Raw genomic sequence first — 13,045 nt, forward strand, 5'->3', positions numbered from 1 at the left:
AGTGTTTTCCAACTGCACTAAATCCAACATTCACAACATGACTTCCACTCTGCAGTATATTGGTCTTGCGGTTGTTTTCAATCAAAGGATCAATTTTGGCAAACTACTTTTACCCATTCTTTTGAGACATCTCACTACTGCTTTACGTGATCATTCTACAAATCGTAGGGTCTCGTGCTACTATGCTCGTTTTCTCATGCTCATAGCAGAACATATTCTCTCACCTGAGCATAAAGCCCTTTTTGCTAACTCCTCACTAACCGAACCCCCTCCAGTAAGCAAAAAGATTTACACCCGCCAAGACACAACTTTTAAATTCATGCAAGTTCCAGTACTTGTATCTGCTTTCATGGCCACTTACATTCCTTTACCTATCTTCAATCTTCCCGGTCATGAACAACAAGCTCAACCTCCAGTGGTTCAAACCACCCAGGCTCAAACATCAGATGCTCTTCCTCTATAGGTAATAATTCCTCAAACGTAACCTATTCCTACTTCTGTTGAAAGACCCCCAGTGGTTGATAGGACTGACCATGAAGTTGTAGAACCACAGCTTCAATCCCAGGTCATAGAGCCAAACACAGAGTCACAACCTATCTGAACCTCTCCCCCACTGTCTAAAATGTTGCCTAGAAGGTTAGTAGGAAGTAGTATGTTAGTGGATGTGAATGAACTCTCAGCTCTGCCTCCACCCAAGAAAAGAAGAACATTTACTGAGGCATCTGAAAGCCCATCCTTGTCCTCCCAACAGGACATGAACTTTGAAATGACCACTGAACAATTACTAGAAACATTCTCTCAACATGATGAATCTATTGAAATTCGCCATAGGGCCATGGCATCCTGTACTGAGTCAAGCACAATTTCATTACTCACAATGGAAACATACAGACCTGTAGATGATACTCGGGACACGGAGCGAGGAGTGCACATTGAGTCGGTTACAGTGCCTGCCATAGTTACGGCAGAAGAGCAGTCCCATGCTTCTGAGGAATAATCTGACTCTCAACCACCTTTAATAGAGTCATTTTCTCCCCTCCCAGATCCAACACCTCTGGCTCCCTCACGGGATTCTCCACTCACATATTTATCTGGAGAAAGTGGAGGGCAACTCGGTCAATCTATCCCTGAAGCAATTCAGACATCTATTTCACATGAAAAGATAGGTTTGTCTGAGGATCGGGACTCGCGAATTCCCATTGCACCACCACTGACCTCTCTTGAAGAGGCTAGGGTGATTTTAAATACAGGTACAGAAGATCAACATCAAGAAGACTCCTCACGAGCAATTATATTGAGAGATACACAAGCAGGTGGGTTGAGTGAATCAAACAGGAGAGATATTCAGGTGAGCGCACACACAGACACAAACACTGAAAATCTGTTAGCTCAAATTGCTGATCTCAAGGAACAACTTGCAAAAAGTCAGGCTGAAGCTCAATCATTCAAAGCACAAGTGGTTGAACGGTCTTCTTCTTCCACCTCTGTCAATAATCAGCTAGCTCTCATCAGGACTGAAATATCAGATTTGAAGACATCTGTTGTACCTAAGCTTAACTCAATCCAGGCATCTCTAACGTTATCAGCTGACGACATTTCAAACTTCTGCTCTCTACATACAAGAATGACTTCTCTTGAAGACTTGGTTGAAATGAATCATTCACTAGATTCTTCCAGATTTCTGAAGATAGAAACGGGCATGGAACATCTGAATGAAGGGATGAAGCACCTGTACTACATGATCAAAAATTCTCACTGCCCTAATGAAGAATAAATGACTTTCTTTGAAGGGCCGTCTGGTGGAGGCTCAGGCTCTGGAGGTGATGGAGGTCATGAAGGATCTAAGGGAAAGTCTGTAGAGGATTCCTCAACTAAGGGGGAGAAGAAAGGGAGAAGTGAAAAGGGAAAAGAAAAAGATTCGTCTACTGGAGGCACAGGGAAGCCTGATGATATCTACTATAGCGGAGAACATGATGACTTTGATATTTGTGACGTTCCCACTGAACCAGTCTTGGAAGATAAAGAGGTTTCTTTGAAGCTGAGGAGGAAAGTGATTTTGGAGAATGGGAAGAGGAAGCTCCAGTGGATCCTCTGTTTGAGAAAGAGTTTCAGCAACAGCAGTCAGAATTGAAAAGAAAAGAAGCTGAACTCAAAAAGGTATCCCAGATCATTGACATGAGGAAAGACATCCAAAGAACAGAAGCTCTTCAAAAGCAACGTCTTCATGATATTAAAGCTCAAGAAAGGAGAAGAGATGTCAGACTGAAGATTGGTGAAAAATGGGATGAAGCTAGGAGAGTACTTGATATGCCTCAGCTGAGCACAAACAATGATAGGCAGTTTCTACATCTTCTGGACAAGCTGGAGATCTCTAATCCAAACAATGACATGTACATGAATGTTATAAAGACTGAAGTCTCAAGGATCACAGCTGCCTTTGACAGATCCCTAAATGAGATGAGCATATTTGTATACTGTCAGGGCGAAGGATCTTTCAAGGTGTCACTTCATCTGTTTGAGAATCGTTCTTTGTCAGAGATTTGGGTTCTTCTCAACAAAGTCAAAAGATGCTCAGAATTGAATGAAGTTCTTCGAGAAAGGCTCAAAGAGTTTGCCAGCAGGGCTAGTACTCAAGTGGTCAACAATCCTCATCTGGTAAGATTCTTTAAGTCTGATTGTCTTCAAATCTGCCAGCTCGATTCACAATCTCTTAAAGACTACTCAGCTAAGCATTTGGTCTGGATGGAACATCACCTAAGAACTGCTGGATATTCATCCATGTTGAAAACTCAAGCAGCTGATTTGATTCAAGCTTATTGTGAAAAGAATATCAAAAGGTACAATCAGTTAAAGAATAAGCTAAAGTCAGTTGGAGTTCAACCAGTTAGACCAGACAGCTTCACTTCAGAAAAGGATCGTGTCTTTGACAAAGAGTTGCTTCAAGATTTGGAAGAAGGTGAAGTCGGAAGAGAAGACAACTGAATTCAATTAGCTCAAAACTCAATGTAATATGATTAGAGCTTTATGAATCAAGATAGACTAATATAGTTATATGTTCAGGCTAGAGTAACATCTATCTTGTATTCACTTGTAAATTTCTTTTGAAATCTGGAAAATGTTAAATATAATCCAGAACTTTTCTGATATTTACTTTGCATTACTGTTTATATCTTTTTCTTATTTGTTAGTTGAGTTATCCTCTAGGTATTTGTTGTTATTGTCTAACAAACAAATAGGGGGAGATTGAAAGACATATGTCATAGCCTATTTGTTTATTCGAGGATTTAACTCAACTCAAATAAGGATGTAACAAGTAAATAGTGGTCCTATCGTCCGAGAGATCTCTCAGAGTAACATATGTCAAAGGATTAAGTAACATTGTTCTTCTACAGACTTGATGACTTAATTCACTGGAAGAAGCTCAAGAAATTGATCAAGCCTCAGTGATATAAATCAAGATTGTGGATTTAATCAAGTGACATAGATCTCGTCAGGGTATCAATTAATTACAAGGATTTAGTCTGAAGAAAATCAAGAGTATCAAGGTCAAGGCATGAAGAAACGTCACGGAAGTTAGTCACTCATGAACCAGACAGTACATCGAGTGTCAACATTGAAGTGGTGGAATTGATTCATATTTGACAGTGATTTACAGAAGATTTTCAGAACAATGGTTGCTGCTCAAGATTAGTATTAATTCTCTATTAATTAATTAAGTCATATAAATTAATTAAGAGAATAAATTAAATCTGCAAAGATTAATTTATTGATTAGTTAAATTAATTGATTAATTAATTCAGAATTATTATTTGATTAAAATCTGTTTTAATCCAGCAAGACTACCTTTTGTGCAAGACAATCGATATGACAATCAATAGTCATACCGAAAGTCATGCTAGTACATTTAGATTGTCTTGCCGAAAGTCTTACCAGTTAAAAGGATTGTCATGCTGAGCCAAATGGATTGTCTTGCCGAAAGTCTTACTGATTCAATTGAAGTGATTTATTTACAAAACCAACAGAAGCAGATCATTTTAAAAAGCAAGCATTGAATATCAAATTCAGCAGAACACAGAACAAAAGAAACCTGCAGAGAACTTATTGCTCATTCACAGATCATTTATTTCAAGTATTTATTCTTAAATCCAATCCACTAGAAATACCTTTCTTGTTCTTGTGTAACTATCTAGCGGATCGAAATCCCTAGAACTTAATCTCAAATCGCTTTTAGCATTTGATCTTTTTATTGCAAAAATAGAAAAAGTTCATGTCGAATTTATTCTAGATTTGTAATAATTGATTTGAGATTAATCCCTTATAAACGATACCGTTGTTGTAACACCTTTCAAGTTTAATAATAGTTTTATTTAACTTGAATTTTGTTTCACTTTTTTATTCCGCATTTTATTTGATTAAACGATATTATTTGTATTCAACCCCCTTCTACAAACATATTGAGACCTAACAAAGAAAGATATTGAGTGTATATAGCATCTTGTGTTAGTGTTGTTTACAACTACTAGCATAAGTGGAATGCTTGTGTGGCCCAGTGCTAGTGGGAACTTTTATATTTTTCTTTTCTATTACAAGTTTAATTATTTATATTGATTATTTAATTATTAATATAAAATATATTGAGTAAAGGTTATTTTAATCATACTCTGAATATATTTTGTAATATTAATTAATCAGGATATAATATAAATAATAAGGAAAACCCATTTTGTTTACCTTTTCTGTTTTGTTACTTGGTGTACCACATCGAGTAAAATAGAAGAAGAGCAACTTGAGATGTCTATATATTGAGAGGTATACTTGAGATTAAAATGACACAAGTCTCGGTGCCTACCTCGCAAACATATATGAGTTGCATAGGTTTTTTGGGCAAACTGAGGTGCGAGTCGCCGTTGATCATTGTTAGTTCTGTGGCTAGATTGATCTGTTGTTGTTTTATCCTGGAAGCGATATTGCTGCATTCCATCACAACTTAAGTGGGGGGCAATAATCTCTTCAAGAACAGTCAAGTCCTCTTGAAGGGTTTGGTGACTCAGCTGTTGTGTTCTTCTTATCAGAATTTGGAAAGCGATAAGAGATAAGTTTTCTTTACTTTATTTGTCAATTACAGTCTTTATAGTTTGTTATTGCCTTCGTGTTTTGTTTCGTTAGTTGGTTATTTGTCATGTTCTTGTTATTATATATATAACTGCCCATTGTTGCTGTGTAGTTAGAATTATACCCAACACCACATACAATACACAAAACTTTACCAAATTAATCCCCTAAGGTTTATAATTTTTAGAAAATTCATAAATAATATATGTATTATATATGTAAAATATAGTATTTATTTATTAATATTAGTAACCAATTCGGTTCGGTTTTTATCGGTTCAGTTACAAGTTATAATCGGAACCAAACTATTTAAAGTGTGTCCAACAGTACATTTCCGTTTTCTATCCGCATATATTTCTTTGTTTTAGTTGGACACCAATTTAACTCCATGTCCTATTTTTTTTAATAATATTATATTCCTTTATTTTATAAACTGTAACATATACATTTTCCGTGTTAAGATATAAGTTTTTTTTGACATTTTACGCGCATTATAAGATTAATAAAAAATTCGCTCCACAAATTATTTTTTAAATTTTATTTATATGAATAAAAGTATAGATATAAAATTTCAATTCAAGAATTTTTTTAATAAAAGTATGCAGAGCGACTTTTATACACATTAAAAAACGCGTAAAAAAGTAAAAGGAACTTGTAATTTGGGACGGAGGGAATAAATAATATTGTTTGATATTATCATTTTTAAATATTTAAACTATTCAAAATTTTGAAATACTAGTTAATTATCTTTTAATTTTTAATTTTATTTTAACCAAATCATATAATTTTTTAGCCCGACTAAATACTAGTACATATTAGTTTATTTTTTTTATCGTAGGTAACCCGCAGCCAATACTATTCGGATGCGCACTGGGTAAATTCTACGGGTTCAACCAATAGTCTGCAAGCCATATTATTTTATTTTAACGTCATACATACCAACAAAACCAAACCAAAATAATCGTATTATTTTGTTTATAAGTGGTACTATTTAAGACGGCTAAACAGGACTATATAATAATTTTATTTCTATTTTAGTCAAATTGTATAATTTGATTCAAAACCGTATAATTTTGGATACATGTAATTTTATTATGATTTTACTACATAATCATTTTAAATTATATTGTCAAATTTCAATGATTTTTTAAATAAAAAAATTGTGCAGTTTCATATTTAATTTGATAATTAAAATTTGTAACTGTACACAATGAACAATCAAATAAATTATGTATTAATATTTTTTAAATAAGATTTTTCTATGAATCTCTATCTAAATAAGTCCTTCATAAATTGTCACCATATATAATATAATTTAAGGTTATCCGCATGTTATTATTCTTAGTTCTAAATTTTCTCTTTTTATATTATATTTATATATTAAAATTATTAGCTAATGTCAAAAAAATGTAATTTTAAATTTAATTTTGTTTCAAAAAAAAATTAATAAACTTAAAAATTATAATTTATTAAACAACTTATGAACTTATAACTAATTTATATTTAAAATTATGTAAACACCTAAATCAATACTAATACCACTTATAGAGTATTTTTTAAGTTAAAATTATAAGTTACATTTTAAAAAAAAAAATTACAAAGGGGTATAGATCTGCCGCTAATCACGTGATTACTTCATCAATATGTAGGGGTGTTTAGGGATGGGCATTTCCCCGCCCGACTCCGATCAGGGAATTGGGGATTTTTCGGGTACAGGGCGGGAATCGGGAAGACATGTGTAAAAAAATTGGGAATGGGGACGGGTGCGGGGATTAGTGTTTCCCCGTCCCGATCCCGAACCCCGAATCGTATTTTAAAAAAAATAATATATATTTATAAATATCTCAAATAAAATATTGAAATATATACAATATATTATTATTTTCAATTTTTTATCTTCTAAATGATAAAATTTCCTTATCGTGATATTATTTTATTATAATAATATTATTTTTTTTATTAATATACTAGAAATAAATATTAATTCAAATATCTATATATTATGATTTACTATGTAAATTTTTATTAAAAAATAGTATTTAAAATTTAATTTTTATTAAACAGAAAAAATAAAGAAATTTCTCGAATCCTCTCAGGATATCCAAACAGGAAGTAAAATAATCTCCGCTAACGAATCGGGGCGGATTCGGGAAACGGTTTTAGATTCGGAGATGGGGAACGGGGATAGGACTTCCCGACCCCGAAATGACCGGATGGCACACCCTAGGATGTTGTCACTGCCGATTAGAGAAGACTTTCACGTGACACGCTCAATAATCGCAGTATATTTCAATTATTTTTCATCTAACAGCAGAAAGAATAGTTAGTTAAACAATTCGGGCGACATACGATTGTCAATATTAACATCCTTAATTAATTAAGTAGTATAAGTCTAACTAATATCGTTCGATTTTTTTTTTCTTTTTTGTCAAAGATACGAATCAATACCGATTATACCTATATTTGATGACTCCATATAAATTGTTATTTTACTCCCCTCTGACACAGTCCCTTTCATTTTTAAAGTGTTAATTTAAAAGTTTAATCTTTACTTTGACACCCATTTTTGATAACATTTACTAGCATGGACACATTTTAGCGCCCTAGAAGTTTAAGCAAGATGCTTCAGGTGATTAGTTCTCTGCTCTGCAAATGTGTTTTCTTTTGTTAAATTTAGCTTATGATGCTTTAATGCTTTTTTTTGTTGAAAGAGAGTAATTGATATTAACTCATCAATTGTTCTCTTACAAGAGGCTCCAACACAGACCCCTGGAGGAGTCAATGATGCTTTAATGCTTATTTTATACATATAGAAAGATTTGAAATGTGACCGTAAATTTGAGGGTATTTGGCGCATGTTTTGTTTTTCTATATGAACGAATGTTGTATTATTGTGATATTAGTGTATAACCTGTGTGAAGTACATATTTAATATTAAAAATAATATTAATTATTATTTGCATAAAACTGAGTCTAGCAATAATTTATGCAAAACACACATTAAAATAAATAAATAAATAATATTAAATTATGCACTTAAAAGAAATCGAAGTCAAGTAATTATAATTTTTTTTTGACTAATATGACTTATAAATCTAGTTATACGCCTAATTATTTAACTTGTTATATTAATCTGAATGGTAGGTTTATTTACTAATATGATTATTTAAAAATAAATCGACACTTGAATAGATACTAATAAATAGAAACTAATGTGAAAAGAAAGTATATAGAGAGAGAAATTCTGAGATTTATTTATATAAAATTTTAAAAATAGTTATATAATTTTTATAGTGAGCACCGTGATTTGATAATTTTGTCTTCTAATAAAATATGGGTTCGCTTATTCTTATAGATAGTTGATAACATGTGCGAAACAGATTAAAATATCGAATTTGTATTTATAGTGCGAAATATGGATGAAAATTGTTATTTGCAAATAATAATTACATAGTTAAAAGGGATCGAATCAGATAAAATTTTCATAATAATTTTAGTTCTGCATTGTTTTACTTGTTATATAAATCTAACGTAAAAAATTGTATAATTATTTTATTAACAAAATATTCGCTATTTTAGATAATTAAATATTAAATAATATTATTTAATAATTATCTTATATTTAGTTTTTTCAATATAGTTTATAATATTAATTAATTATTAATATAAATAATTTTCAAATCATAGACGTTTGAATAAATAGGAATTTGTACTATGTAAGTACGGTAGCTTGGTACACCAATAAAACATGTAGTAATAAAAGAGTATAGATCGTGCATGGTCTAGCCTTACCTAAACATCGTTGCGATTTTATTAGTGTAATTAGTTGTGTTCTGCGTTGTGTAGCCAAATATGAATGTATTTGTCCTAGATAAGGGTTGGCAATGATATTTAGTGATGGATTCTGCTGTTTTTCTCTGCAAACTCTAGTTCCAATACCTGCAAGCTAGGTCGACTCTTTCACAAATCAAAATCTACAGTTCATCTACCCTGAAGGAGATGCACGTGGCTGGACTAACTTTTTCCAACAGAATTACAAAAGATAAAATGTCCTGCATCCTTTATAAACTGATTACATGGATTAAGGTTTGAGGAACTCTTGGAAACAATCAGTTGCAAAATTTTAAACATGAGATCACATTTTCTTGTAACACTTGAATATTGAGGTGAGTCCTATCGTGGTGCAACTCTCGTAATACTGAAGTCATTGGATGAAGATATCATAGGCCTGTTCTCAGAACAGTTTTCTTCATGTTGTTTTCTCTCCATGAAAAATCCAGGTTTCTTGGGTTTGGGCAGTGCAGTTTTGCTATTCAACATCAGAACCACAGATGTCATGTTTGGTCTGTCTTCCGGATATTCTTGAACGCAAAGTAATCCAATTTGAATAACTCGAAACACTTCATACTCACTACTTGACTCCAACATTATCCTGTCAATTAATTCCTCAAGCTTCTCTTCGTTAAAACATCTCCATGCCTAAAAATATTTTTTCAGACCGTACAAGTAATTAGGTCCCAGTAAACGTTCGAAGCATACATTTATAGCAGATTTGTGAGATAACTCATAACATATGTACGTGCAGGGCACTTACATGTCCCAGAAGGCTGAGGTTGTGATCTGGATGTTCGAAACATCTGTTTTTCATCCCGCTTACTATTTCTATTACTATGACACCAAAACTATAAACATCAGATTTCGTGGAGAATATGCCATCCATCACATACTCCGGGGGCATGTAACCACTGTCAGACACAAATGGAACAAGTTAGTGTTATGGTAAAAAAGAAGAAATTCACTGCAATGTTGAGAAAAATCATACTATGTCCCAACCACCCTTGTTGTGTTTGCTTCAGTTTGGCTTCCTCCAAAGCTTCTTGCCATGCCAAAATCTGAAATTTTTGGATTCATCTCGTGATCAAGCAACACATTGCTAGCTTTAAGATCTCTGTGGATGATTCTTAGTTTGGAGTCTTGATGAAGATACAAAAGTCCCCTGGCAACTCCATTTATAATATTGTAAAGTTTTGGCCAATCTGCTAACCTGCGTATATCTTTATCTGTTCATATTTCAGTTGTAGTAGCTTAAATTCTGTCCTAGTGAATGATGATGTTAACGATAGTTTTTTATCCCTTGAACATACGAGGATAACACTGATAGTATGTCTTGCAAGTATTGTTGTTAAGAAAAGTAAAAGATTCAGAAGAGGGATCTACCGAAAATAAAGGAATCGAGACTCTTATTGGGCATGTATTCATAGATCAGTATCCTTTCCCTTTCCTTAATACAATAGCCAATAAGCGAGACAAGATTTCGATGCTGAAGCTTAGCAATCAATGAAACTTCATTCTTGAATTCATCTATTCCTTGTTTTGAATTCTCTGATAGCCTTTTCACAGCTATTTCTTGCCCGTCCTCTAGCAATCCCTGCAAATTGATTCCTTCGATAATCCTATATTCTGCTTTCATTAGTTGGAGATTGTTCTTTGATTGAACATCTTATGCAGCTTAAATTATTAAATCTCCTAAACTCATTCCATTACTGTCCAATTGATTAACCTTGTAAACAGTATTATTGTGCAATTGATACTAACCTTGTAAACAGGTCCAAAGCCTCCCTCTCCTATCTTGTTAATGTCGGAGAAGTTACCAGTGGCACTAGCAATTCTTCTGAACTCAAAAAATGGTAATTCCAAATTTTGTTCTTCATTAATATGTAGCCTTCCTGCGAAATGATATGCAAATTGAAAACAAGTCGTACACCAGTATTGAAATGTTCTGGACGATATACTTCAACTTCAAATTTGATAAAATAGTTCAATGCGGCCTATCTAGTAAAGAAATTTATCCAGAGCTTACTTTGCCTTTTCTTCTTAAGCAAATGAATGATGATAAAAGCTGATACTGCTGTTAATACTGCAGGAATTGCTATAAACAGCACTGGCTTCACTTTGGGTCTTTTGCTTACATCTACAGATAAACAAATCTAGGAATAGTATTCTCGACATTTGTAATTCAGGTAGGCTTATAGTTAACAATTTGTGCGACTCTGTGAATTAATGGCGTTACCTAACTCAGAGAATGGCATTCTCACATAAATATCCTGCCCATCGTCTGTGTAACCCCTAATATCTATTAATTCCTCAAACCATAACAAGCATCCACTTCCACCATTTTCGATATTTGTATTTGAATAAGCTGTACAAAGGCAATTCTGTAAGCATACACTTCTGCATTCCTCCAAATTCATGCTTAAATTGTACCATGACTGTCTAGTGTCCGGCAATTTCAATCCAGAATACTTGATAAAACCGTCTCCATGACCACAATCTAATGGAGTTCTACGAACACACCCGTCTGTCCAGTCGGCTGCTTCCCATTTTTCTGGTACCTTGGGATTAAACCCTCTCAAACATGCACATCTTGGGAAGCTGCTACTGTCACAAGTACCATATGGACCGCAAAATCCAAATTGATCGCAGTCATTCACTAGTAAAGTGAAATAAGTCACCCAGTCTTTAGTATCATCATTCCATACTAGACGCTGTATATTACCATTTGGAGTCAAAATTAACCTTGTTATAGGTGTAGTGGAACTTCTGTTGACAAGTTGAAATGCATAATATATTTCCTCTTGCTCAATGAAAAATTCATTCAGGTAGATTTTCTCTGTTTTTGGTTTTGGATCACCACTAAACCGATTACCAACCCATGGTCCAATCCTGGCATGTAGTTCTGAACCTTTCCACAACAGAAACTGTGGATACCCCTGACTGTCAATTCGATGTACAAAACTTCCTGGAGACGGATCATCTACACTTTTCCATGATGAAATATCCCATCGTATACCTCTCTCCATGTCGATTCCAAGTTTCATGCCAGGTAAAATAGTATCTCCAAGATAGTCGAAACTCTGCCATACAAAATCTTCCGTGCCACCATCTTCTTCGTCCCTGATTACAAGATTTCCGGTATCCAATAGCCGAGCCACTGGACTGTTGACAGCTCTTGAATAATTCGATGACCAAATTACAGTATTACTAGCATTGACAACTAATGAAATTGCCTTGTTATCAATTTTTAGTATCCCAGAAGTGTTATTTAGTGGTGCATCCCTGTTAGCCACCCATACAGTTGTCCCGAACGATATTTTGTTGAACCATATGCCAACGTAGCGATTAGTACTACTCCCGGGGCTAAAAAATCCTAGTTCAAACTCACTGTTTGCTGATACAATAGTGTTGGTGTTGCCATCTGTGATTATTTGATTTCCTCTTAAAACATCATCAGCAGAAGAAGAGTTTGTAGAGATGGAGATTAACAAAATGGTGGAAATTAAAACAAAATGGTTCATTTGCATCGTTGTTAATTAACACGATCAAGTGAAAGCCTTAACAAGAAAGAAAGGAAAATGGTACTAGAAGTTTGTTTGCTGGAAAAAATTATCTCCTCTACGTGTGGCTTAAAATTAGCCATGGGCTAGGTCCGCCCCTGCAGATACGGTATGTACGTATTGAATTTAAGAAAATCTTGTACGCGTTTGTAAATATTTAGATGAGTTTGAATATTGAATCAGCAAACTATTGTACTCCACCTGTATGGGTCCATGACCATGATTGAGATGTGATATATAAATTTTTTTAAAAGGCTTAATGCATGAACACACATTAGCTGAATTCGATCAAACATGCAAATATTAGTGACAATCCCGTGATTTGAATTAACAGCTGCACTGTCAAGACCTCAGGTTCTACACTATAAATCTTTTCTCAAATAACAGTTGAACAGTACTGAAACTGAAACCTTGGGCAATGCAGATATCAGTTTTATGTATGATGTCATGAATTCACCGGTCTGCTTGTGAATTTGATGTCTGACTCGTAATTTTAAGTGTTGCCATATTTCTCCAACCTCGTTAAGGTTTTTATTTTT

The 13,045-nt window shown here is 33.8% G+C and overlaps 1 protein-coding gene across 1 annotated transcript; it reads right to left on the reverse strand.

Annotated features, from left to right (window-relative positions):
* Nucleotides 1–9,145: 9,145 nt before the first annotated feature.
* Nucleotides 9,146–12,623, reverse strand: LOC141684271 (G-type lectin S-receptor-like serine/threonine-protein kinase At4g27290). Its single transcript, XM_074489177.1, has 7 exons — nucleotides 11,183–12,623; nucleotides 10,973–11,083; nucleotides 10,708–10,838; nucleotides 10,330–10,540; nucleotides 9,935–10,172; nucleotides 9,707–9,857; nucleotides 9,146–9,591 (listed from the first exon to the last, which is right to left on the reverse strand). Exons 1-7 carry the CDS (start codon nucleotides 12,471–12,473, stop codon nucleotides 9,286–9,288), a joined length of 2,439 nt encoding a protein of 812 aa, XP_074345278.1. The 5' UTR covers nucleotides 12,474–12,623; the 3' UTR covers nucleotides 9,146–9,285.
* Nucleotides 12,624–13,045: the final 422 nt, after the last annotated feature.

Source organism: Apium graveolens, chromosome 9 (genome assembly GCF_009905375.1).
Source record: "Apium graveolens cultivar Ventura chromosome 9, ASM990537v1, whole genome shotgun sequence".
Lineage (NCBI taxonomy): Eukaryota > Viridiplantae > Streptophyta > Magnoliopsida > Apiales > Apiaceae > Apium > Apium graveolens.

What these genes read in the sequence shown, in the direction of transcription:
- LOC141684271 (XM_074489177.1), bottom strand. Translation starts at nt 12,473, where the DNA reads ATGCAAATGAACCATTTTGTTTTAATTTCCACCATTTTGTTAATCTCC. An exon ending in AATGCCATTCTCTGAGTTAG is followed by an intron (nt 11,084 to 11,182) that starts GTAACGCCATTA and finishes GTTTATCTGTAG; the next exon opens with ATGTAAGCAAAAGACCCAAA. An exon ending in GCTTTGGACCTGTTTACAAG is followed by an intron (nt 10,541 to 10,707) that starts GTTAGTATCAAT and finishes ATCAATTTGCAG; the next exon opens with GGATTGCTAGAGGACGGGCA.